The 27,832-nt window shown below is 38.0% G+C and overlaps 1 protein-coding gene across 7 annotated transcripts in view; it reads left to right on the top strand.

The window, feature by feature from the left end:
* Positions 1–27,832, top strand: part of LOC136864187 (FHF complex subunit HOOK interacting protein 2A) — a 354,492-nt gene that overhangs the window by 187,549 nt on the left and 139,111 nt on the right. For 6 of the 7 annotated variants that reach the window (XM_068226194.1, XM_068226197.1, XM_068226196.1 and 3 more), the window contains 2 exons: positions 435–588; positions 12,854–12,929. In XM_068226194.1, the coding sequence (XP_068082295.1) occupies positions 435–588; positions 12,854–12,929 (230 nt within the window). The remainder of the gene's footprint in view (positions 1–434; positions 589–12,853; positions 12,930–27,832) is intronic. The other variant, XM_067140854.2, reaches the window with a different exon arrangement.

Genomic DNA, 27,832 nt, shown 5'->3' with positions numbered 1-27,832 from the left:
AAATTCTTTACAATTTTTGTATGCTGTAATATTATCCAAAAAAGTCTAGAATCAGACGATGAGAAGGTAATCAAAATGTAGCTGACGAAAGCTGAACTAACTGAAGAGCTGAGTAGAAAAACAAATGTACACCAAGAGAATACTAGTGAATGTGCAGTGCAGCTTGATAACAGATGTTTCCAAGTTTGCTTTAAAATGTAATAAATTATAGATTCTAATGTGCACACTAGTTTTGGAAATGAAACTTGGCCAAGAAAAGTTTGCAATGCATGTTTCTTAATGTAATATATTTCTTGTGGGTAGATGCATTTTCTGAATATGTTATTCTTGGAATTCCTTGTTATTTATGGATTGATTGATTTGTTTGTTTGTTTGTTTGTTTGTTTGTTTGTTTGTTTGTTTGTTTGTTTATTTAATTTATTTATTCTGAACAGGTTATATTGGAGAAGCCATGTGAATATACAGTATCTTGCTTAATATCCACGTACCTTAATTCTCGGTCATATTACAACAGTACCTTATCTGATACTGTGATTGAATCCTGGAGCGATGAAGAGGATGAGAGAGAAAAGCCCAGAGACAGCCTGTGTAAGTACAGTCCATCTCCTTATTTCCTCTTGGCTTTCTTCAAATGGGTAACATAGTAAAATAAACACTACCTGACAAAAAATTTGAAGCACCAAAGGGGAGGAGGAATTGAAATTAAACTTCACATGTTGAGAGAGTATGTGATGTTATTTCAGTGATTACAAAATCGATTCAAATTTACAAAGAACTTGGCAGTACGAGCCATTTTTCAGTACGACGTTGCACCCCTTCTGCTAGGTAGTAGTAGTAGTAGTAGTAGTAGTAGTAGTAGCGAGTGGCTGTGCAGCTTGGATAACGTAGCTATCGGCTTTCATTTGGGAGATAGTGGTTTTGAACCCCACTGCCAACAGTCCTGTAGATGTTTTTCCATGATTTCCCATTTTGACACCAGGCAAATGCTGGGGCTGTGCCTTAATTAAAGCCGCAGTTGCTTCCCTCCCACTCCTATCCCACGTTGCCATAAGACCTACTTCTGTTGGTGCGACGTAAGGCAAGTTGTAAACATTGGTAGTCTAGTAAGTGAGATTGTATCAAGGAGCAGCAAGGCTAATGCAGTGAGTTTGCAGTTGCGAACAGCAGTATTCTTTAAGAAGGAAGTCGGCTGCAGAACGAAACTTATCTTTACACCGGTCTGTTTTCAGACCAACTTTGATTTATGGGCATGAAAGCTGGGTGAACTCAGGATACCTTATTCATAAGTTAAAACTAACAGACATGAAAGTAGCAACAATGATAATAGGTACAAAGGGGTATGAACAATGGCAGGAGAGTACTCGGAATGAGGAGATAAAGGTTACGTTAGGGACGAACCCTCTTGATGAAGTTGTACGTATAAACTGGCTTTGGTGGTGGGGTCATATGAGGTGAATGGAGGAGAATAATTTATCTAGGTGAAAAATAGACTCTGTCATGGAGGGTAAGAAAAGTAGAGGGAGACCAAGACGACAATGGTTCGACTAGGTTTCTAGTGATTTAAAAATAAGTGGTATGGAACTAAATTAGGCCACAGCACTAGTTACATATCGAAGATTGTGGCAGAGATTAGTAATTTCTCAGAGGCTTGCAGACTGAATGCTGAAAGGCATAAAAGTATATTATAATGAAGAAGTATGATATGTATATTGCTGATCTTCATTTGATCTCTTTCTTCCAGTATGGGAAAACGAACTATCATTTTAATATTTTACAAATACTGACAGTTGCATAAACACCTTTAAAAGGTTGCTGGAGTGATCTCTATAGCAACACTCTTTCTAGTACATAGAGTTAGTTACCAGCTAATTGACTTAAACTTTCACGTGACTAATACTGATATTTCTGTTCAATCAATCACTACTGATCTGCATTTAGGGCAGTCGCCCAGGTGGCAGATTCCCTATCTGTTGTTTTCCTAGCCTTTTCTTAAATGATCGCAAAGAAATTGGAAAATTATTGAACATTTCCCTTGGTAAGTTATTCCAATCCCTAACTCCCCTTCCTATAAACGAATATTTGCCCCAATTTGTCCTCTTGAATTCCAACTTTATCTTCATATAGTGATCTATCCTACTTCTAAAGACATCACTCAAACTAATTCATCTACTGATTTCCTCCCACGCCATCTCTCCACTGACAGCTTGGAACATACCACTTAAACGAGCAGCTCATCTCCTTTCTCCCAAGTCTTCCCAGCCCAAACTTTGCAACATTTTTGTAACGCTACTCTTTTGTCAGAAATCGCCCAGAACAAATCAAGCTGCTTTTCTCTGGATTATTTCCAGTTCTTGAATCAGGTAATCCTGGTGAGGGTCCCATACACTGGAACCATACTCTAGTTGGGGTCTTACCAGAGACTTATATGCCCTCTCCTTTACATCCTTACTACATCCCCTAAATACCCTCACTACCATGTGCATAGATCTGTACCCTTTATTAACAATCATATTTATGTAATTACCCCAACGAAGGTCTTTTCTTATATTAACACGTAGGTACTTACAATGATCCCCAAAAGGAACTTTCACCCCATCAACGCAGTAATTAAAACTGAGAGGACTTTTCCTGTTTGTGAAACTCACAGCCTGACTTTTAACCCCGTTTATCATCATACTATTGCCCACCGTCCATCTCACAACACTATCGAGGTCAACCCGCAGCCACTCACAATCTTGTAACTTATTTATTACTCTGTACAGAATAACATCATCTGCAAACAGCCTTATCTCTGATTCCAATTCTTTACACATATCATTGATATATATAAGAAAACATAAAGGTCCAATAATACTGCCTTGAGGAATTCCCCTCTTAATTATTACAGGGTCAGATAAAGCTGTGCCTACTCTAATTCTCTGAGTTCTATTTTCTAGAAATATAGCCACCCATTCAGTCATTTTTTTTCTAGTCCAATAGCACTCATTTTTGCCAGTAGTCTTCCATGATCTACCCTATCAAATGCGTTAGATAGGTCAATCGCAATGCAGTCCATTTGGCCTCCTGAATCCAGGATATCTGCTATATCTTGCTTAAATCCTACAAGCTGAGCTTCAGTGGAATAACCTTTCCTAAACCCAAACTGCCTTCTGTCAAACCAGTTATTGGGGCCGATGACCTTCGATGTTAGGCCCCTTTAAACAACAAGCATCATCAGCAAACCAGTTATTAATTTCGCAAACATGTCTAATATAATCAGAAAAAAATGCTTTCCCAAAGCTTACATGCAATGCATGTCAAACTGACTGGCTTGTAATTTTCAGCTTCATGTCTATCACCCTTTCCTTTATACACAGGGGCTACTATAGCAACTCTCCATTCATTTGGTATAGCTCCTTCAACCAAACAGTAATCAAATAAGTATTTCAGATATGGTACTATATCCCAACCCATTGCCTTTAGTATATCCCCAGAAATCTTATCAATTCCAGTTGCTTTTCTAGTTTTCAAGTTTTGTATCTTACTGTAAAGGTCATTGTTGTCATACGTAAATTTTAATACTTCTTTAGTATTAATCACCTCCCCTATCTGGACATTACCCTTGTAACCAACAACCTTTACATACTGCTGACTGAATACTTCTGCCTTTTGAAGATCCTCGCATACACACTCCCCTTGTTCATTAATGATTCCTGGAATGTCATTCTTTGAACCTGTTTCTGCCTTAAAGTACATATACATACCCTTCCATTTTTCACTACAATTTGTATGACCATCAATTATGCTTGCCATCATGTTATCCTTAGCTGACTTCTTTGCTAGATTCAATTTCCTAGTAAGTTCCTTCAATTTCTCCTTATTTCCATAACCATTTCTAACTCTCTTTCGTTCCAACCTGCACCTCCTTCTTAGTCTCTTTACTTCTCTGTTATAATATAGTGGATATTTACCATTCCTTACCACCTTTAAAGGTACAAACCTATTTTCACATTCCTCAACAATTGCTTTAAACCCATCCCAGAGTCTATTTACATTTTTATTTACCATTTTCCAACGATCATAGTTACTTTTAAAAAACTCCCTCATGCCTGTTTTATCAGCCATATGGTTCTGCCTAATAGTCCTAATTTTAATACCTTCCTTTCTTTCACATTTATTTTTAACTACGACAAAAACAGCTTTGTGATCACTAATACTATCTATTACTTCGGTTTCTCTATATAGCTCATCTGGTTTTATCAGCACCACATCTAAAATATTCTTCCCTCTAGTTGGTTCCATCACTTTCTGAATCAGCTGCCCTTCCCATATTAACTTATTTGCCATTTGTTGTTCATGCTTCCTGTCGTTTGCATTACCTTCCCAATTGAGATTTGGTAAATTGAGATCACCTGCTACTATCACATTTCTTTCCATATCATTTCCAACATAGCTGATTATCTTATCAAATAATTCTGAATCAGCATCAGCGCTACCCTTTCCTGGTCTGTACACTTTCCTGGTTGCCTATTATCTTTAGAGATGAGCCTTACACCCAGAATTTCATGTTTGTCATCCTTTTTCGTAGCTTACAAATTCTTCTTTCACCAGAATGAATACTCCCGCTCCTACCATTCCTATCCTATCTCTGCGATACAGACTCCAGTTCCGTGAGAGTATTTCTGCATCCATTACAGTAGAATTCCATTAGTCCGGCATCCAATAGTCCGGAGCGCCCGACGGTCCGGCACCATTCCAGAATTTTTAATATAATTATCTCTTAATAATGATCTCTCCTGAACAATTTGATGCATTTGTCGAACCCATTGGAAGTGTATTTTTTATTATTTCAAAGTAAATAATACAAATGTATCTGATACAATCCAGTTGTTATGTATTGACTTAAATATCTCTATCTTTGGAAATATTCAGTCTGGAAGGCTGTGTGCTACACTGAGTACTGGAAAGCCAACCATATGATAAAAAACCAGATTTAAAAATTGAATGTATGGGCCACGTTCAAAACGGATGGGAACATGCTTTCAAAAATTGAAGCGGACGGAAGGAAAAGAGAAGTTGTAGATGGAAAGTCTCTAAATGGTAAAGGAAGACTTACAGATAAAAATATCGATGAACTTCGGCATTATTATGGAATGACAATAAGAAACAACACGATTGAAAAGAGGACTGTGTTATTAAACTAATGATTCTGCTGATCAACATTTTACTGCAAAGCACGGTGTTAGAGCTGTTTTCACTGTACGCCTTAACCTGTATCATAGTAAGAGGTACCGCCCGATAGTACGGCATTTTCGGTAATCCGGCACCGGGCCGGTCCCGATCATGCCGGACTATCGGACTTCTACTGTATATCATTTCTCAGCCATGATTCAACTCCTATTACAATATCTGGTAAGTATATATCTATTAAATTACTTAATTTGATTCCTTTGTTTACAATGCTTCTACAGTTGAGCACTAACATTTTTATGTCATCCCTCCTTGATTTCTAATTCCCTGTTCCCTTAATACCGCTCCCTAGGCCACCCCGTTTCCTTGAATGTACCTGCCTATAACCCTTCTAAACAAATTTCCTAACTTACATGTACCGCTGCGTTTAAATGAAGGCCATCTGAGTGCAGATCCCTGTCTCCTACACACCCATTAGGATCTAGAAATCTCACTCCCAGTTTCCCACATACCCACTCCATAGTCTCATTTAAATCCCCAATCACTTTCCAGTCAGTATCCCTCCTACACAGTATTCCACTGATAACAATCTCCGCTTCCTTAAACTTCATCCGTGCTGCATTTACCAGATCCCACACATCCCTAACTATGTTGGTACTTATACCTGTTTGCCTTATGTTGTTAGTGGTAGAGTGTCGGCCTCGGGATCCCAAGATAGCGGGTTCAAACCCGGCAGAGGTAGTCGGATTTTTGAAGGGCGGAAAAAAGTCCATTCGACACTCCATGTCATACGATGTCGGCATGTAAAAGAACTCTGGTGATACATTTGGTATTTACCCGACAAAATTAATTAAATCTCAGCCATAGACGCCCAAGAGAGATCCGGTTTACTCTAGGTCCGCTAGATGGCAGAGTAAACCGGAATGTCGAAATTGACGAGCAGACAGCCAGATGGCGTCAATTCGAAATGTCTGCAAACGGTAGCTGAGGCCATACAATTATTATTATTATTATTATTATTATTATTATTATTATTATTATTATTATTATTATTATTATTATTACCAACGTGAAACACTACCACCTTCTCCTTTCCCTCTTCCTTCTCTTCTACTTTCCTCAACATCTGCATCAACCTAATTCCTGGATAACACTCTACCCTGGTTCCTTTTCCTCCACACACTCTCCCCACATGTCTAACAATGGAAACCCCCATGAGCAGAGCCTCAACCCTACCCACCTCATTTGATCCCCTCCCCTCCTGGTCAGCCCTATCTTCTCTCACTGCTGCAGAAGCTACTATTAACTGGAATGTTGTGATTAAAAGTGATGCTATCATATGAAATGCTTGGTCAAATAAGAAAACTGCACAGTTTCTAACAGTGCTAAGTTCCAAAGTATGAACCAGCCACAGACAGCAAAGAACACTGTCTACCATTTTCCATTAAGTTCGCACACTCCCCATTCCTATCAGCGCCTCATACCAAGGATCGAATACATACATACTGTGATCAATCAGTGTGTCACGCACCAGTAGTTATGAGAAGAAGAATGACATGCTAAAAAGAAAGTTACCATATCTGACTCCCTAGCTACTTCCTGCCAGTATTCAGGGAGGCTGTTCTTTTAGTGTAGGTAACTCCCTAAGCTCATGCATCACATGGCAGTATTGCTCTTCTATTGGAGATGTGTAGCTTCAGAAGAGACAAAGCATATCACAACAAACAATAGTCAATGTAAGGTTATTTTTTATTTATTTTTGGGCTTTCGATATTGTAGGCCTTCACATTTATTTTTCTTCCAACTCTGTGGTAGAATATCCAATGTAAAGGGAGTCATCCTTTCTCTTTTCATGGCTCCCTCTTGTCTTAATCTTCAGAAGACCATTCTGTCACTTTTTTGTCATTTCAATAGTTATCTTCTGTGATGACCCTGTGGTTTTTTACATCAAGACAATGGTGACAAAAATTGCCACCATCGTCAGTTAACATGATTGAACAAAGTTTCCATATTAGCGATGCTCTGCGTTGATATGTACTAAACATCAAATTTTAAATTCATGAATAACACTGTTTTCATAGGCAGTACAACATATCAGCTTATGGTTACATTGAATGTGTTAAATGATAGGAAATGGTATTCTCTATAACTTTTGTTATGTAGTATGTATCGATAGGACCATTAATAACATGAATATTTGAGAATTACATTTTAGGCCTTCCTGTAAAATGAGACAAAATCTTTCTAGTTTGTCAAACACACACAATTTTAATATAAATTATACTACTATAAACATACCTGTAATAAATACACACTATCATACCAAGAATGACATGGTGTATTTGAGAATTAAATGTTAGGCCTTACCTTTAACTACGATTTCACCCAGCATGAATAAAATCATTTATAGTGTAGATTGGAGTGCCTTTTCCCCTGACTTTACGGACCAATTTTAATTAAAGTCTGTTCTCCCATTTTCTCATGATGCGCGTCCACATACCATACAGAGATGACAGAGAATGAATCATTGCATTTCTTTCTTACTGTCGACATGAGCAATACAGAAATGCCATTCTTTTTTAATTTTGAATAATGTACAGACAAAATCCTTTTATATATATATATATGTATATTGGTTGATATGACCAGTTGCTAATGATGTTACAAATTTATATCAGTTTGCGGTTATATTGAATATGTTAAATTCTAGTCAAACCTGCTGTTGGTTAAATCAGTATAGTTCAGTTCCTGTACTGCTTTGGGCTTACTTTGTATTTAGTGAAATGTTGTATCCTAAACTTTTTTTTTACAATTTGTGTGACATCGCACTGACACAGATAGGTGTTATGGTGACGATGGGAGAGGAAAGGGCTAGGAGTTGGAAGGAAGCAGATGTGGCCTTATTTAAGGTACAACCTCAGCATTTGCCTGGTGTGAAAATGGGAAACCACGGGAAACCATCTTCAGGGCTCCCAACAGTGGGGTTCGAACCCACTATCTCCCGATTGCAAGCTCACAGTCACGCAACCCTAACTGCTCGGCCACTTGCTCGGTAAAGTGCTTCTAGTAAGCTGTCCTTAGTAGTGTATTGAGTATTATATATGCAGAATGTATTTTCATCTACAGTATGTAATAACTCTAGTATGCAATTCTTATTTGAAGGTTAATATTTTTATGTTTTATTCCTATCTAGTCAAACCTGCTGATCAGTGTAGTTTAGTTCTTGCTCTGCTTTGGGCTTACTTGTAAATTTAATGAAATATTTTATCCTGAACTTCTCTACTAAGCTGCTTGAGTGGTGTGTTCTAGGAACTTATCACAAGGGCATGAAGGAAAAATTTTCAAGTGTACTGCAACTTAGCTCACAATTATCTTTGTTTTAATGTCTGTATGCCATCTCATCAAGTGTCCGACTCATTGGCTGAATGGTCAGCGTACTGGTCTTCGTTTCAGAGGGTCCCGGGTTCGATTCCCGGCCAGGTCGGGATTTTAACCTTAATTGGTTAATTCCAATGGCTCGGGGGCTGGGTGTGTGTGGCGTATTCAACATTAGAAATCATCCTAGGTAGGGAACTCATCTTCACAGACACCAGGCCTCTCCAGAGGCCACACGCCATTATTATTATTATTATTATTATTATTATTATTATTATTATTATTATTATTATTATTATTATTATTATTATTATTATTATTATTATTATTATTATTATTATTATCAAGTTATATTTTCATAAAATAGTTACTCCCTGTGGATGGGGGATGCAGATGAAGAATACATCCACACTATCCCCTGCCTGTCTTAAGAGGCTACTAAAAGGGGCGACCAAGGGATGCTGAATTTTGAACCATGAGATTACCTATAATTAGTACTACTATGCAAGGAACTCTATGAGTTGACTTTTCTTGCAATAGTCCCACTATATGAGGAATACCATGGGTCTCTGGGTGGAATACTATGGGTTTACAGTACCAGTGTATAATATCCACCACTATGATGGAGGCTCCCCTCTGTCCACGTTCGGTTGGAGTACCCCAAGGAGAAATATAGGGGCTCCTCACTGGGGTGTTTCAGTATCTGGTTGTGGACATCGTGGGACTACGTTTCGAGGAACACTACGGGTCTGGGCGTTGCCTATGATTAGTACCCACTATGTGAGGAACACCAGGGGATAGTATGGGTCCCTGTGATTAGTACCACTGTGTGAGAAGCACCATAGGCCAGCATTACCTGTGCATAGTACATTATCTGGGAGTAGTATCACAATGTGAGGAGCACTGTGAGTCTATATTACTTGTGATTATTACCGCTATAGCAACATGGCGGTAAACAGTGATTTTGTTTTTTCTCCGAGTGGTGATTTGGTAATAATATGTGTATGAAGTGCCATGGATCTATTCACGGAAGTAATGCTAGCCTTAATAGTCTTAATGCTTCTTATGAGTGTGTATTTAAGAATACGTTTGGTAGCGAAGTGTCGGATCCGGTAGACGATCTCGTTTCCGATAACCTCACTTTGGACTCCTCGCACTTGAGGTTTAGAATAAGAGATCTGGAACTTAAACTCTCATCCAAAGATGAAATAATTAAAATGTTCTCAACGAATCTAGAAAATGCTCTGCTGGAATTGAAGAACTTTAAACAAAATAATGTTGAAATGCCAAGACAATACAAAAATTATTTTAAAAAGGTTTAGTCAAAGAATGTTACGCCTAACCAGAAACATGTTGCATTTAAAGATTCTGTAAATAGTAATATAGTGACACAAAACAGGTTTCAAGCATTAGAATGTAATGATCATGAGGCAATCATAGAACATGACTCAGCTGCAATGTCGAAAAGACAAAAAAAATCCCGTCGGCAACCGGTCCATAAACAAGCCCGTACAGTAATAGTGGAGGACTCGATGATAAGAAATGTTGGACCCGAAGTTGAAGAGGGAATTGCGTACTGCTATCCAGGCATACGAGTGGGTCAACTTGCTGAACATGTAAACAGTGACAGTATTAAAGAAAATCCTGAAGCCCTGATAGTTCATATTGGCACAAATGACCTTCATAATTTCTCAACACCTAGTGATATAATGGCCGAAACTGATAGGCTTATTACTGCGATAAAAAGGAGGTTTTCAGCGGCAAAGCTTTGTCTCGGTGGCGTTTTATATCGGCATGATGTTGATTATCGCTATATAGATGCTGTAAACTCCACTCTTGACTGGTTATGCCGAAATGGAAATGTCCTTTTTGTCAATGGTAATAGTTGGCTTAGAGGTAGTGATTTTAGAAAAGATGGGTTACACCTTAACAGAAAAGGAACCTCTAAGTTTGGTAAACTTCTCAAGAGAATATCTAGTAGAATGCTCTCGGGGAAACTAGTTAAGAAAATGAGGGGGGATGCTAATCCTAATGGCAAAAACTTAAGTGATACAGAAAATGATTTAGAAAGTATAACTTGTATCAGGAATACAATACAAAATGTAGATAGGGAATCATTTCACAGAGATCAGATACACTATACTAAGAAAGCACCAAAGACATCAATAAAAAGGTTAGGTGAACACTTTAGAGGATACTATCAAAATGTAAATGGACTTCGAAGCAAACTAACTGAACTTAAAATTTCTTCATGTTTAGCTGACATCATGGTATTAACCGAAACAACTGAAACAAACTTAAATGATAAAATTAGTGATGTGGAACTCGGACTCGAAACGTATTCAATTTTCAGATGTGATAGGTCTTCTTTAACGAGTACGAAGGCATCTCATGGGGGCGGTTATGATCTGTATTAACAAGAGGTTTAAACCTACTCTGATACCGTGCATTAACACAGTTGAACAGTTGTTTGTGTCCCTGACTTTTAACACCACAAAATTAATCATCGGTGCTGTATACATTCCACCCAAGTCTCCTGTCCAAAAATATTTCGAACATTGCAGTGCTGTTGAAAAAATTGTCAATTATTGACAACCATTTATTGCTCATTGTTGGTGACTACAATCTACCACATCTTAATTGGATAGTAAATGAAGAAACAAAGATTGGGTTGCATTACTAGATATTCTAGAGAATTTTCAAACTTAGCTACCTATCGATTGCTGTATGTGTCTATGGTACGCCCCATACTAGAATACTGTACACCTGTTTGGAACCCTTCTCATCAGACCTCTATCCATACATTAGATTCAGTACAACATAAATTTCTTCGTTTATATTCATTTAGAGCAGGATTCTCATATGATAATGTTGATTATACATCCTTACAACAGTCCTTAAATCTGCATAGCCTGTTACAACGCCGTGAATTATTAGATACACTCTTCATTTTTAAATTGCTTCATTCCTTGGTGAATTGTCCACAACTCCTTGCAAAAATTAACATACATGTACCAGACAGACGCACAAGGTTCAAGAATACATTGTCTACAAATTGGCATAGAACTAACTACGCATTCAATGGGCCAATTGAATGAATGTCAAGATCTCTAAACAAAGTGGATATTGATGTATTTAACTGCTCATTGTCAAAATTGAGAAATCACTTGCATAATCTCCAGAATTGACTATTACTTTCCTGTGATTACTTTTAATATAACCTGTGTATATATCTGTACATATTTTTCTACTTATATTCCATTGAACTTTCTTTTTAGTGTGTTTTGTTTTGTTTATTCTTCTCTACTGTTGTGTAAAGTGGTATTACCGTTAATAAAGTATTATTATACCATGGTTCTACTTCACTAACGATAAGTACCATTATGAGGGTCCGTTGACCTGGATTTTGGACCCCTTTACACATCGAGCATCATCGATTCAGGATTGTGCTTTGGAAGTAGCCCCTTGGTCAGTATATGCCATCATTTTAAATTATTTTCTGGGAAGGTGAGGCATTGTGGGTCGGACCCACTGATTTTTTTAAGTTCATAATCGTTGTACATCTTCGTGTTATGATTTCTAGTCAGTGGATTGATTTTGGTATTATTTTTAACTTTTAATATTGTGAGTTGGATCTGCTGATTCATATTCATCCATTCATTCATCATCAAGTTTTGAATTCTGGTCAGTGGATGAATTTTGGAATTTTAAATTGTCATTACATTTCTTCTCATTTCATACAGTTTGGGGCTGATGACCTGGATACTTGGCCACTTTAAACAGCAAGCATCATCATCATCATCATAAAATAGTTAGTAGTATGCTACTTTCTCCAGTAAGCTGCTTGAGTGGTGTGTTCTAGGGACTCATCACAAGTGCATGAAGGAAAAATGTTCAAGTGTACTGCAACTAAGTTCTTGGTGTCTCTTGATCTTCCGTGTTTCATAGTGTATGTACAGTTATAGCATATTGCTGACTATTTTATGAAGATATAACTTGATGAAATGGCTTAAAGACGGGCTCCACTGTGCCAAACAGGACATGGCACAGTCATCGAACTCCAAGAATTGTAGAGTTTCTGGTGACGTAAGGCTGAAACTACAGGTTACTTAGCGAATAGATGCATTTGGCAGGATATTTAAATTTTGTTTGCTCGTTTGAAGGAGAAGTTCAACAATTTTTATAATACTCATTAACATCTTAATTTAAAACATAAGGCCATGGCATGCTGGCACACTTTCCCAAATAAATTTTCAACTGTGCTTCATGTAGAAACTAACTAGTCTTAACATTTTTTTGTAAATTCCAGTGTTGGATTTTTCTCCGGGATCATCACCAGTTAGCAGGACATTAGCACCTAGTAATATACATAAAATAATTAACAGGTGAGTTTCTGCTTTTGGGTTATTTTCATTATTTTAAATTGTTGATATCTCTTCATTTTTAGCTCATAACACCAGTTCAGGTAAACAGATTTTATGACAAAAACACCAGTTTCATCACACACATCTTTTATTGTGAACTGTTGCCGACAACTACTAATCACACACAGCTAGCAGTTCAAAGAATAAAAAAAAACAAAGTAGACAAATCGACTCAATTTCTTCAAGGAATAATACTCCTGAATTACCAACACATAACCTTAATGTATATTACTTACAACTAACACAAGATATGTATGTATGATATTATTTATTTTTATGAGAAAATCACAGCATTCCAACACTCCCCTTTTTGTCAAAAAAATAAATAAATAGAAAAGGACTACACTACAATCAGTTATCCCTTCATTGCAATCCTGTAAGCCTACAGAAACTTTTAAGCTTTATTATTATTATTATAATTTATTTTCCACTAATTGTAGTTACAATTTAGGGATGGTGAATGGAGAAAGGGCATAGCCCCATATACACAACAGTGCCTCCATCACCACTTAAAATTATAATATACAAATATACAATTGTGTTGATAATTTCATTGTGAACAAGTCTACAGCATTTCTCTCTGATGCTATATATACAAACTCAATGAACCCTTCTTCTACTAGTTCTCTACGTACATGATACATGATGTCAATGTATCTTGACCTTTCACTCACATTATTGTTTTTGCTTAATTTAATTGCTGCTGCATTGTCAGTAAAAACTTTACAAGCTGTATCCATAAACCTTTCCAGCCCTAGCTCTGATAGCAAATCTTTCATCCAAGTTACTTCTCAAGATACCTCTGCCATTGCCATGTATTCAGCATCCATGGTAGATCTAACAATACAACTCTGTTTCTTACTATACCAAGGCACTGCTCCCCCTGTCACTGTGGTTACATACCCACTCACTGATCTTCTTGACTCAGTACCTCCTCCCCAATCCGCATCACAGAATACTTGTATGAACTCATCACAATTTTTAAAACATAACTTTTAATCTCTAGTACCACATAGATCTCTCATGATATGCTTCAATTCTTTCCAATCTGTAATCTTAGGTTTTTGACAATTTTGGCTAACTTAACTTATCGCAAACGCAATGTCAGGTCTAGTATTACTTGACAAATATAGCAAACTTCCTACTGCACTGCGATAGATGGTGCAATCAAATTCCTGCTCATCATTTTCAGCTGCTGTGTACCCACTTGGTAAAATAGTCTTACTCGGTTTACAGTCACTCATGGAAAAATCAGCAAGTAATTTGTCCATGTACAGACTTCGACTCAACATAACCCCTTCTTTTGTCAGTTCTATTTTTATTGACAGTAAGTCTGTCGCTTTCCCTAGATCTGTAATCTATAACTCATTTGCCAACTTTATTTTTACCATATTAACAACCTCTTTGTTACCTATTGCAGTTATATCGTCAAAATACAAACCAATGATACAACTCTCCTTTACATACGCACATGGTTCTTGGACACATCTCTTAAAATCTAGCCTTCTTATTACTGCATCAACACAAGCATTCCTGTCTTTACTTGAATTCGGTAGTCCATAGATACTTTTCTTCAATTTACATACATAGTTTTGGACATCCTTTTCTACGAACAATTCTGGTTGTTCCAGTTCAACTGATTTCACTATTTAAGTAAGCACTAGTTACATCTAGATGTTCTACAGTCCAATCTTTACGTCCTGCAATGTCTACCTCATTGTTTTCCTCTTTATAACAGGACTAAATGTTTCATCATAACTAAAATTCATCTGTCTCTTAAAACCTTAGGCAATCAATCTGGCCTTATATTTCTGAATGTTACCCTCGCTGTCATAATTCAATGAAAACACCCACTTAGAACTAATTACCTTGATATTATCCGGTCTTTTTACATTTTCTCAAACATCCTTCTTTCTCATCCCATTGATCTCCACTTTAATGGCTTCCATCCAGTTATCAGACTCTTGGCTTGACATAGTCTCCTCAACTGTTCTAGGTTCCACTACACTCCCATGTCTAACTTCCATCACTGTCTTACAATCTGCACAAGTCTTTCCTTTTTCCTTTCTTCTGTCTTATTGACCTTCTCAGATTATTCCCTGGCTCTTGTATTGCTATAGACTCAACCTCTAGTGTTCCTCCCCGGTCGTTGACTCAACAGCCAATGTTTCCTCTCCGTCTTCCCCTGTTTCTAATTCAATCCCTAATTTTGTCTCTGCATCTTCAATGCACAATATGTCAAAGTATGTTTCACCACCTTCTGCCTTTGATACATTTATATTTTCTATAATATTGATTCCAGGAGCTTTCACCTTAAAGGGAAATATCTGCTCCTCAAATGCCACACTTCTCGTCACTATTAATTTTTTCCTTTCAAGACTCCATAATCTTTAGTACCTGCCTCTTACCCTGTCATAACACATGACTCTGCTCTGGAATCTAACTTTCTGCTGTCTACTCTCACAGCCCATGCCTGACATCCAAATACTTTCAATCTGCCTATTTCTTCCTCATCCAAATTCCTATTGAACCACAGTTCATACAGTATCTGAAAATTTATTGCTGAAGATGGGCACCTATTTCTTAAATAGACTGCAGTCATTACTGCTTCTCCCCAAAATTCCTTTGGTAACCCAGACTGGATGAATAGACATCTAACAGTATCAAACATCATTCTGTTCTGCCTCTCTTCTAATCCATTTTGTTGTGAAATGTACAGTACAGACCTCCTATGAGTAATACCCCATTTTTGCAATTGTGCTTGAAACCCACTACATGTGTACTCTGTACCATTGTCAGATTGTACTACATTAATGTCTACACCACGTAACTTTTCTACCTTTGCCTGATACCTATGATACACCTCCAACACTTCATCCTTATTTTTCATGCACACAGCCACATTATATCTGGTGTATTCATCAATCATAGTTACAACATATTGAGCTTTCCCAAGTGATGGTGGACTAATTTTTCCAACTACATCAGTGTGCACAACATCAAGTGGTTTTTCTCCCTTACACTCACAAAACTTAGGTACTCCCTTGTTACTTGGTTTCCCCTGAATGCATACAGAGCAAGTATTAATATCGTTACTTCTTTTCAATTCTAACATAGGCAATTTAAACAAAGCTTCAGAATGTACATGTCCATATCTCTCATGCCACAACCTAACCTGCCCAACACATTTAAATGCTACATTATTATTACATTCTTGATCTATCATTTGGTCACAATCACTCACAGCTACAATATCATTTCTTCCCTCTATCTGTACTACATATACATCATTCCTCCTGTTTGCAATAAACAATGTTTCATCTCCATTCTTATCTACAACTGCTGCTTTTTCACCTGCACATCCTACTTTGAAACCTTTGCTAGTTAACTTGCCAACGGATATTAAATTCGCACCAAGGTTTGGCACGTACAACACATCCGTAAATGTAATTGTTCATCCTGTTGACATTTTTACTTTCACCTTACCTATACCTCTAATATCCAGCTTACTGTTATCTCCTATTTCTACATTCCCAGTCACATTTGTTGACATGTCTATAAACATCTCCTCTGTTGGACACACATGGGACGCACATGAATCGAACAGCCAATCTCTAATTTTCACAGTTCCTACAGAAACTTTCATGCTCATTGCTTTCTCTACTACATGTATAATTTCCGAGCTTACCACTTTTCCACTCGCATTTACTGATTTACTCTCCTGTAATGATTCGTCACTCTTTATTGTTTGACATACTTCAGAATAATGTCCCAACTTACTACAATTGAAGCACTTTTGGGTACTGCAACAATATTTAGATACATGTCACTGTTTACCACAATTGTAGCAACTATACTGTTTTCCTCATCCCACGTCTTCTTTCTTGATATATCGTTTCTGTTGCACAACCATGGCTTGAGCTTCATCTCCTCATATTTTCCAGTGTCATAAGCCTTTACTCCATTTTTCTGAAGTTTCTTTCTGCTGTCCTCAGTGAGGAATCTCGCCTTCACCTTCGAGATTGTCAGTTTCGCCAAATCAGCTTCCAAGAAAGGTATAAAACCTGCATATTCCTCTGTAAGATTTCCGCTGATGATTCCTGCAACTTGTTGATCTGTGAACTTGTATCTGACTTTACTCATTCTCCTCCACAATTAATTTATTTTTGCCAAGTACCATAAAGTGTGGTAACTTCGATCATACAAGGTAACTTCGGCCACTGATGAATAGCAACACTTATTTTCTCTTGCCTCCTATACTGAAAAAGATAAACCACTTGCAACAACTAAAATCCACATACAGTAGAATGCTCTATCAACACTCAATAGTCCAAAGATCATTGTTGAGTCAATAGATTTTTTTCACAGCCCCGACTATTGTCCTGTCTGGTAACAGCAGAAAACAAACTGTTTTCTAGCCCCAGCATTTGATTCTCCATTCCAGTGGTTTATGGGGTCAAAATGTAAGTACGTCTGGTAACTGATCAACACAATTTGATGCATTTTATTCAAATAGGTTTTTCAGGGAATAGTTTTGTGATAAAGGTTGTCCTCTTCTGGGGTAACTTCGGCCATGCCAAGAACATACAGGAAAACATTACACAGCTGCGGGTATTGTAATTACAATCATGTTTATTTCAAGAACGCTTTAGAAGAGATTAATAACGGCACAGTAACAATAAACGGGGAAGTTTATCCTGACAGGCAGGGGAAAGACAGTTCCAATTTTCAATAGACAATTGCCATGTACGATACACATTTAAGAACTTCATTGACGGCCCAGATATTTTCTAATTTACAAGACAGTGTATTATGAGGACAGTCTACAAGATTGCTTCTTTTCCGACGACCTTTTCTCTTCATACAATTGGGCTTTATGATTTTTGTACATTTTATTTATTATTTTTTGTACCATTACAAATATTTATGCAAAGCGACATGTAATTTGTAATATCATACAATGCTAGTACCCTTAGGCTAAATAAAATAGTTTCTCCTTTGGGGAAAATGGGAATTTGATCACTATACATCTGTTTCACCACAGATCGTAGTCTGGCTCCATGGCTAAATGGTTAGCGTGCTGGCCTTTGGCCACAGGGGTCCCGGATTCGATTCCCGGCAGGGTCGGGAACTTTAACCTTAATTGCTTAATTTCGCCGACACGGGGGCTGGGTGTATGTGTCATCTTCATCATCATTTAATCCTCATCATGACGCGCAGGTCGCCTACGGGAGTCAAATCAAAAGACCTGCATGTGGTGAGCCGAACTTGTCCTCGGACACTCCCGGCACTAAAAGCCATACGCCATTTCATTTCACCACAGATCGTTTTAATTTGTTTGTGATTGTTGATACTGGGCATTCTGCAGGTTTTTAAAAAACATTTACCATGGCTAAAGTAACATTACATCGAAGAAAACTTCATTCCTTGAGATATTTTTATGGCGGCTGGAGTTACCCCAAAATATGCAGTAACTCCGGCCACTCTTTCGATAATCATAATTCATTACTGAATGAATGAAAACCTACAACCTGTTTTCCAGTCATTGACCGGGTCAGGGATGTAATGAATGTATCTTATAAAGGCTATTAGTACGATGGGGTCGCCACTCCCAAAGTGATTTATTAATGACTGATAGATGCTATGAAATGAGAATGGAGAGTGTGGCTGGAATGAAAGGTGACAGGGAAAACCGGAGTACCCGGAGAAAAACCTGTCCCGCCTCCACTTTGTCCAGCACAAATCTCACATGGAGTGACCGGGATTTGAACCACGGTATCCAGCGGTGAGAGGCCGATGCGCTGCTGTCTGAGCCACGGAGGCTTCATTAATGAATAACAATTAGACTTATGTTCATATTTAAAAATGAAGAACAAACATGGCAGAACTTATATTATATTTTTCAGAAAATTAGAGGGAATATTTCACATTTTAATTTTTAAAATATAGAAGAAATTGGCCAAAGTTACCCGGTTTTATGGTATTCTTGTACATTCATGTCCTTGGGCTTCACAAAATGAGTTAACTGTTTCAAGGTCATAGCACATTCACTAGCCCTCCATCATTGCACAACTCGTCCAGTTTCTCTTATGCCTTTCTTGCTGATTCAATATCTGCAATGTCACTTTTAAGATTTTCTCCACCGGGCGAGTTGGCCGTGCGCGTAGAGGCGCGCGGCTGTGAGCTTGCATCCGGGAGATAGTAGGTTCGAATCCCACTATTGGCAGCCCTGAAAATGGTTTTCCGTGGTTTCCCATTTTCACACCAGGCAAATGCTGGGGCTGTACCTTAATTAAGGCCACGGCCGCTTCCTTCCAACTCCTAGGTCTTTCCTATCCCATCGTCGCCACAAGACCTATCTGTGTCGGTGCGACGTAAAGCCCCTAGCAAAAAAAACAAATTTTCTCCCACATATTTGAAAATAACCGCTAACACAATGACATTGTTACGCGCTCATAGTCTCATTTCTGTCTGAGGCAATTGACAACCTGGTGTATCCTCATGCCCTATAACTGATTGCCACACATCCTTTAACAATAGTTCTTGTTTCACCTTCAATGCCCACGAAAAATAGTTCTCCACTGTAAGCTTAGCCACATTCCTATTCAGTGTTTCTTCCCCGGTCCACTAGGTCATAATTTTTTTCCGTTAATAATGTCACAACTCGCTTTGTCCGTTAATTCTCGTTACTCCATTTCATCTTATATTGTTCAGAATGTACTGCGGCGCTCTGGGCCCATAACCTGTTGATATCACTTCATTTTTAGCTCATAACACCAGTTCAGGCAAACAAATGTTACGACAAAAACACCAGCTTCATCGCGCACATCTTTTATTGCGAGCTGTTGCTGACAACTACTGATCACACACAGCTAGCAGTTCAAAGAATTAAAAAAACAAGGTAGACAAATTGACTCAATTTCTTCAAGGAATAATACACCCGAGTTACAAACACATAACCTTAATGTATATTTCTTACAACTAACACAAGATATATATGTATGATATTACTTATTTTTATGAAAAAATCACATCATTCCAATATAAATCATTAATTTTTATGTAATTATTGCCATCAAACAGTATTAGGGAAGCAAATGTCCACTGTATTGCATGCAAAGGACTGCTAGGAATGTGTTTTTTTTTTTTAAATATCTATATTGTACTTGCTATTCACCACACTCTCTCTTGTCAGTCTGGTAATCTAGCCATTATAAAGACGGTGGCAGACTTCTTTATTGTTTAGACTACCTTACGTAAGTAGAACTGCAGCTAGGTTGCAACCTGGTGTTCTTTTGTTCTGGATGCCAGACTTTCTTCAGTTACTGGCTTACCTTTTTCTGTACAGTTCAAGTTTTTGGAATGTTTTTTCTGTCTCCGTCACCTCTTGGATAGTGTGCATGGTGCTAGCATATGATAAGTACTGTATCCTCAAATTTTGTTTCATCACTCTCCTTTCTCCTTATCCAGCTCCCGCCGGGTCAGAGTATTTATAGCATTTCTCCACCTTCCTCTCTCTCCTTCCACCATTTCTCTTCCATCATTTTGTCCCAGTCCAGGTTCTTGCTTTTGCACTCTTCTTTGTTGAATTGATCCACCTTGTTCTAGGTCACACTGAGCTTGAAAGCTGCAGTCGCTTATGTGCGGGCAGTATCCGGCATTCGGGAGATAGTGGGTTCTAACCACACTGTCGGCAGCCTTGAAGATGGTTTTCCGTGGTTTCCCACTTTCACACCAGACAAATGCTGGGGCTGTACCTTAATTAAGGCCACAGCCACTTCCTTCCCACTCCTAGCACTTTCCTACCCCATCGTCGCCACAAGACATATCTGTGTTGGTGCAACGTAAAGCCAATTGTGAAAAAGAATGTTTTGGGTCTCCCTCTCACTCTTTCTCTCAAGCTTCATCTCCATCATCTACTTTGGTATTCTTTCCACATCCATCCAGTTTACATGTCCAGACCATCTTAGTTTATTTCAATCTATTTTCTCATTTAGGTTTTCTATTTCCTACTTCCTTTCTAACATCTTCATTTCTCACTCTGTTTTTCCTTGTATTCCGTATCATATTTCTTAGGTATTTGATTTCAAGTAGAGTACTCCCATCCCAGAGTTCTGGATTGCCCGTAACTGGGGAGAGAGTAATTATTTATTGCAATCCAAATTATGCTTTTATACATGCATGATTTTCTTGTTACAATTAATTTATCTGTTATTACATTAAACATTACAATTAAGCCTAATCACTATTTACACCCAGTCTCTAAATAGTGTTTATTAAAATTTTATTAATTTTTGTCCTACACATTAACAGTGTTATATAGTTTAGGACAACATGTATTATTACCCTTATTAATTTGTATTAGTGCAAGTATTTATTTATGTCATGAGTCTGAACAGAGTTATCCTCAGCTTACAATAGATATTATGAATGAACTAAATGAATGAATTGTATTCATACATACATGACTGAATAAGCACTCCTCTATCCCAGTCATGGATAGCCACCAACTGGGGAAAGCGCATTCATTATTGAATGAATGGTTGAATGATTACATTAATTGAATGCTCTCAGCCTACATCTACAGAACTCCAGCAGCTAAGGTGAGAACATTCCAATGGGATGGATGGATGGATGGATGGACGGACGGACGGACGGACGGACGGACCTCTTTCTCCCAGTCACAGATTATCACCAAATGGGAAGAAGGCCCTTATTAGTGAGTGATTGAATGAATCAGTGAATGAATGCTCTCAGCCTACAGCTACAGAACTCCAGCTGAGGAAGGAACATTTCATCTGTTGTAACCTAAGCAAATTCACATGCAATTTAACACATACACTGCCGGAAAAAAAAAAAAAAATTAGTACACCTGGAAAGACAACCTCAATTTTTATGCGATGACGGCAGATGCCACCTGCGGGATGGTAGATGTTCTGATAATGGTTTCAACATTGTCCGCCAACAGATAGCGTCGTGACATAGCTGCCAGAACACTATTTGCGTGTACCTTTTAATAGGGAATGTTTACAGACATAAGGCTCAGTGTGATGTAAACGTGTGAAGCAAACAGTCGCCTTGCCACGGAGATGCACTCATGCTTCCTATAGCCAACTAAGCGAGTTTGACAGGGGTCAAATTGTGGCCTTCCGAGTGTTGGGATGGTTCTTTCGGAGAATTGCCATAAAAGTTGGACGTGCTGCGTCAGTTGTGCAACAATGCTGGTTGCAGTGGTCACGTGAACATTCTCACACCCGTAGACAAAGTTCTGGACGTCCACGCAGCATAGACGTCCGCCAAGATTGTCATATTTTAAGGGCAGCAGTGGCAGATTGTACAGCTACCACAGCACAGATAAGGTTTGTGAGCCCAGAAGTGTCAACACAAACTGTTGCCAACCAGTTACTAGCAGTAGGACTACGGGCACGCACACCGCTAGCCCATCTTCCACTCATGCCACAGCATCGACATACACGGCTCGACTGGTGCCGCTAGAGGATTACTTGGAAGATGGAATGGCAGGTCGTGGTCTTCAGCGATGAAAGCAGATTCTCTCTGCATGCAAGTTATCGTAGTTCGCACGTACGACATAGACCTGGCGAGCACCGTCTCGTAGAGTGCATTCGTCCAAGACACACTGGCCCCACCCCAGGCCTTACGGTCTGGGGTGCGATAAACTACAACTCTCGTTCACCTTTGGTGTTTGTGGAGGGAATGCCGACCAGTGCTCAGTACGTGCAGAATGTTAGACCCGTTCTTTTGACATTCTTGCAAAAGGAAGGTGATGAGTTGTTCCAACAGGATAATGCTCGCCCACACACTGCACGTGAAACTCAACGTGCTCTGTAAGACGTGCAGCAACTTCCCTAGCCAGCACGATCTCTGAACTTGTCTCCCATCGAGCATGTGTGGGATATGATGGGACGACAACTGACACGTGTGACTCGTCAACCCACAACTCTTGCAGAACTACGTGAACAGGTCAAACAGGTATGGAATAATGTATCCCAAGACTGTATTCACCATCTGTGTGATCGAATGTTTGCCAGAATCAGCACCTGTATTGCCACCCATGGAGGATACACCACGTACTAATATGGGAGTTTCAGCATGGATCGACACCTGGTACCTCAATCAATCAATATCAATCAATCAATACTGATCTGCATTTAGGGCAGTCGCCCAGGTGGCAAATTCCCTATCTGTTGTTTTCCTAGCCTTTTCCTAAATGATTTCAAAGAAATTGGAATTTTATTGAATGTCTCCCTTGGTAAGTTATTCCAATCCTTAACTCCCCTTCCTATAAATGAATATTTGCCCCAGTTTGTCCTCTTGAATTCCAACTTTATCTTCATATTGTGATCTTTCCTACTTTTATAAACGCCACTGAAACTTATTCGTCTACTAATGTCATTCCACGCCACCTCTCCGCTGACAGCTCGGAACATACCAGATGATCCCTTAGGGATCGAAACCGGTCTTGACCTTATTTACCAGTTTGGAAGTAAATAAATTAGTGTATTGATAAGGTGGTGACTCATATTATGTCAACTACCAATCAATACGGAAATGAAGCTTATAAATAATAGTACATACCACTTAGTCGAGCAGCTCTTCTTCTTTCTCTCAATTCTTCCCAACCCAAACTTTGCAACATTTTTGTAACGCTACTCTTTTGTCGGAAATCACCCAGAACAAATCGAGCTGCTTTTCTTTGGATTTTTTCCAATTCTTGAATCAGGTAATCCTGGTGAGGGTCCCATACACTGGAACCATACTCTAGTTGGGGTCTTACCAGAGACTTATATGCCCTCTCCTTTACATCCTTACTACAACCCCTAAATACCCTCATAACCATGTGCAGAGATCTGTACCCTTTATTTACAATCCCATTTATGTGATTACCCCATTGAAGGTCTTTCCTTATATTAACACCTAGATACTTACAATGATCCCCAACAGGAACTTTCACCCCATCAACGCAGTAATTAAAACTGAGAGGACTTTTTTCTATTTGTGAAACTCACAACCTGACTTTTAACCCTGTTTATCAACATACAATTGCCTGCTGTCCATCTCACAACATTATCAAGGTCACGTTGCAGTTGCTCAGAATCTTGTAAATTATTTATTACTCTATACAGAATAACATCATCCGCAAAAAGCCTTACCTCCGATTCCACTCCTTTACTCATATCATTTATATATATAAGAAAACATAAAGGTCCAATAATACTGCCTTGAGGAATTCCCCTCTTTATTATTACAGGGTCATATAAAGCTTCACCTACTCGAATTCTCTGCGATCTATTTTCTAGAAATATAGCAACCCATTCAGTCACTCTTTTGTCTAGTCTAATTGCACTCATTTTTGCCAGTAGTCTCCCATGATCCACCCTATCAAATGCTTTAGACAGGTCAGTCGCGATACAGTCCATTTGACCTCCAGAATCCTTGATATCTGCTATATCTTGCTGGAATCCTGCAAGTTGAGCTTCAGTGGAATAACCTTTCCTAAAACCGAACTACCTTCTATCGAACCAGTTATTAATTTCACAAACATGTCTAATATAATCAGAAAGAATGCCTTCCCAAAGCTTACATTCAATGCATGTCAAACTTACTGGCCTGTAATTTTCAGCTTTATGTCTATCACCCTTTCCTTTATACACAGGGGCTACAATAGCAACTCTCAATTCATCTGGTATAGCTCCTCCGACCAAACAATAATCAAATAAGTACCTCAGATATGGTATTATATCCCAACCCATTATCTTTAGTATATCCCCAGAAATCTGATCAATTCCAGCCACTTTTCTAGTTTTCAACTTTTGTATCTTATTGTATATGTCATTGTTATCGTATGTAAATTTTAATACTTCATTGGCCTTAGTCTCCTCCTCTATCTCGACATTTTCCTTGTAACCAACAATCTTTACATACTGCTGACTGAATACTTCTGCCTTTTGAAGATCCTCACATACCCACTCCCCTTGTTCATTAATTATTCCTGGAATGTCCTTTTTGGAACCTGTTTCTGCCTTAAAATACCTATACATACCCTTCCATTTTTCACTAAAATTTGTATGACTGCCAATTATGCTTGCCATCATGTTACCCTTAGCTGCCTTCTTTTCTAGATTCAATTTTCTAGTAAGTTCCTTCAATTTCTCCTTACATCCACAGCCATTTCTAACTCTTATTTCTTTCCAGTGTGCACCTCCTTCTTAGTCTCTTTATTTCTCTATTATAATAAGGTGGGTCTTTACCATTCCTTACCTCCCTTAAAGGTACAAACCTGTTTATGCATTCCTCAACAATTTCTTTAAACCCATCCCAGAGTCTGTTTACATTTTTATTTACCGTTACTTTTTAGAAACTGCCTCATGCCTGCTTTATCAGCCATATGGTACTGCCTAATAGTCCTACTTTTAAGACCTTCCTTTCTATCACATTTATTTTTGACTACGACAAAAACAGCTTTATGATCACTAATACCATCTATTACTTCAGTTTCCCTATAGAGCTCATCTGGTTTTATCAGCACCACATCCAGGATATTTTTCCCTCTGGTTGGTTCCATCACTTTCTGAATCAGCTGTCCTTCACATATTAACTTATATGCCATTTGTTGGTCATGCTTCCTGTTGTTCGCATTTCCTTCCCAATTGACATCTGGCAAATTCAGATCTCCCGCTACAATCACATTTCTTTCCATGTCGTTTCCCACGTAGCCGACTATCCTATCAAATAATTCCGAATCCGCGTCAGTGCTACCCTTTCCCGGTCTGTACACTCCAAATATATCAAGTTGCCTATTATCTTTAGAAATGAGTTTACACCTAGAATTTCATGTGTCTCATCTTTAACTTTTTCGTAGCTTACAAATTCTTCTTTCACCAGAATGAATACTCCCCCTCCCACCATTCCTATCCTATCTCTACAATACACACTCCAAACTCACAATTTACAACATTTGAACATCACTTCAAATTTTGAGATGGTCCATAGTGATCCTATTTGAAACTGTTCTTCAACTTCTATTCACCAACTTCATATCCTCAACGTGTTCTACAACTTCACCATATGCATCTGACTTTCGTCTTTTATCTTCAAGATCATGATTAACTTCGGATCTCTCGACTAACTTTGACTTTTATTCTCTCTTCTTTACTTTGATTATATACGATTTTTCGCCATCGTCTAATTATAACCGCCAGACTATCAACTTTACTTTTATGCAATCTTACTACTTGTTGTATAACAATCTGTTGTTTTATCCATTGCACTTATTTTAGCAGCCTTCTAATGTTAATTTTGCTAATACTTCCACTATTATATCTCATCACATTGTATTTTCAAACCATCATTGTTATTTTTAATTTATTTTACTTCAAATCTCTTCAAGATTTTAAAATTCATTTCATTACTACATGTTATTTAGACGCTTATTTTTAATTTAAGGTTAAGACTATGGCTGATGATGCCTTCAGGGAAGGCGAAACATGTACCACTATTAGTTAACAAATTTATGTAAATCATCCAAGACGATTTTGTATTGATTAGGTGGTCTAATAAATAACTTAATGTTATTATTCAATCAAATATCATCAATACGGACCAAAAATGATATTTATTACATTTAACACACTCCAGTGCCGTGAGAAAATTTCTGCATCCATTATATCATTTCTCAGCCATGATTCAACTCCTATTACAATATCTGGTAAATATATATCTATTAATTACTTAATTCTATTCCTTTCTTTACAATACTTCTACAGTTCAACACTAAGAATTTATGTCATCCCCACTTGATTTCCAGTTCCCTGTTCCCTTATCACCGCTCCCTAGGCCACCCTGTTTCCCTGAATGTACCTCCCTATTACCCTTCCAAACAAATTTCCTAACTTATACGTACCACTGCGGTTTAAATGAAGGCCATCAGAGCAGAGATCCCTCAGTTCCGCGTGAGCTATTGATCTGTAAATGTAATCATTTCATGTACTCCATATGCACTGTTTCAGTAATAAATCTTGAGTGAATTGGAAAACTCTAAGAGGGTGTACTATTTTTTTATTTTTTTTTTTTATTTTTCTGGCAGTGTACTGTAGTTACTTTCATGAAAATGATGACAATACAGCCATAACACTAAAAAGTTGACTTGGTGCTTGCTTGCTTGCTTGCTTTCTTTTATTCTCTTTAACCACATATTTTTACTATATCAAAAAAATTTGTGTTCTACATGGTGTGATCCATTCGTTGTTTAACAATTTTATATTTGTATAAAATTCGTTCTCCCTTCCTATTTTTACTTTACAATCACTATCCAGGAATTTGCCCCTAAGTGAGTCTGCTTCCCTGTATATTCTCTACAAACGTGCCTTCTCCATTAATTCTCCACATAACAAACAACAATTTTCTTCATTTTTCTCTCCTCGACACTTATTTTTATAGATATCAATTAGCCAGCACAGTATGCTTCTTACTTCTCTATTCGTAAGTCTTTCTTTCTTTATTAACAGTTTGTTGTTATTGCTAATTTCTCAGAATTCCCGTAATGTTCTCTTGGTCCTACATTCTGACATAATCACCTGTTTCTCAATGTCTTTCATATTAATAGCTACTTTCTTACTCAATTTCTTTTCTTTGTTCGGAATCTCTTTATCCCAGGAGTCTCCCATTCCTATTCTATCTAGCATCCTTTTCACCTTGATTACCTAATAATCATCGTGTAGATGTTCCATCTGATGTTGGGATGCTAAATTTTGTATTTCCCTCCTGTTTCCTCTCTTTAATCTTAACCATTCAGTTACTTATTAGCTTTATCTGCTTGTATAAAATATAAATCAAAAATATAAATA

Source organism: Anabrus simplex, chromosome 2 (assembly GCF_040414725.1).
Source record: "Anabrus simplex isolate iqAnaSimp1 chromosome 2, ASM4041472v1, whole genome shotgun sequence".
NCBI lineage: Eukaryota > Metazoa > Arthropoda > Insecta > Orthoptera > Tettigoniidae > Anabrus > Anabrus simplex.
Note: the sequence above shows the minus strand (reverse complement) of the source record. Positions and strands in the feature narration are given on the sequence as shown.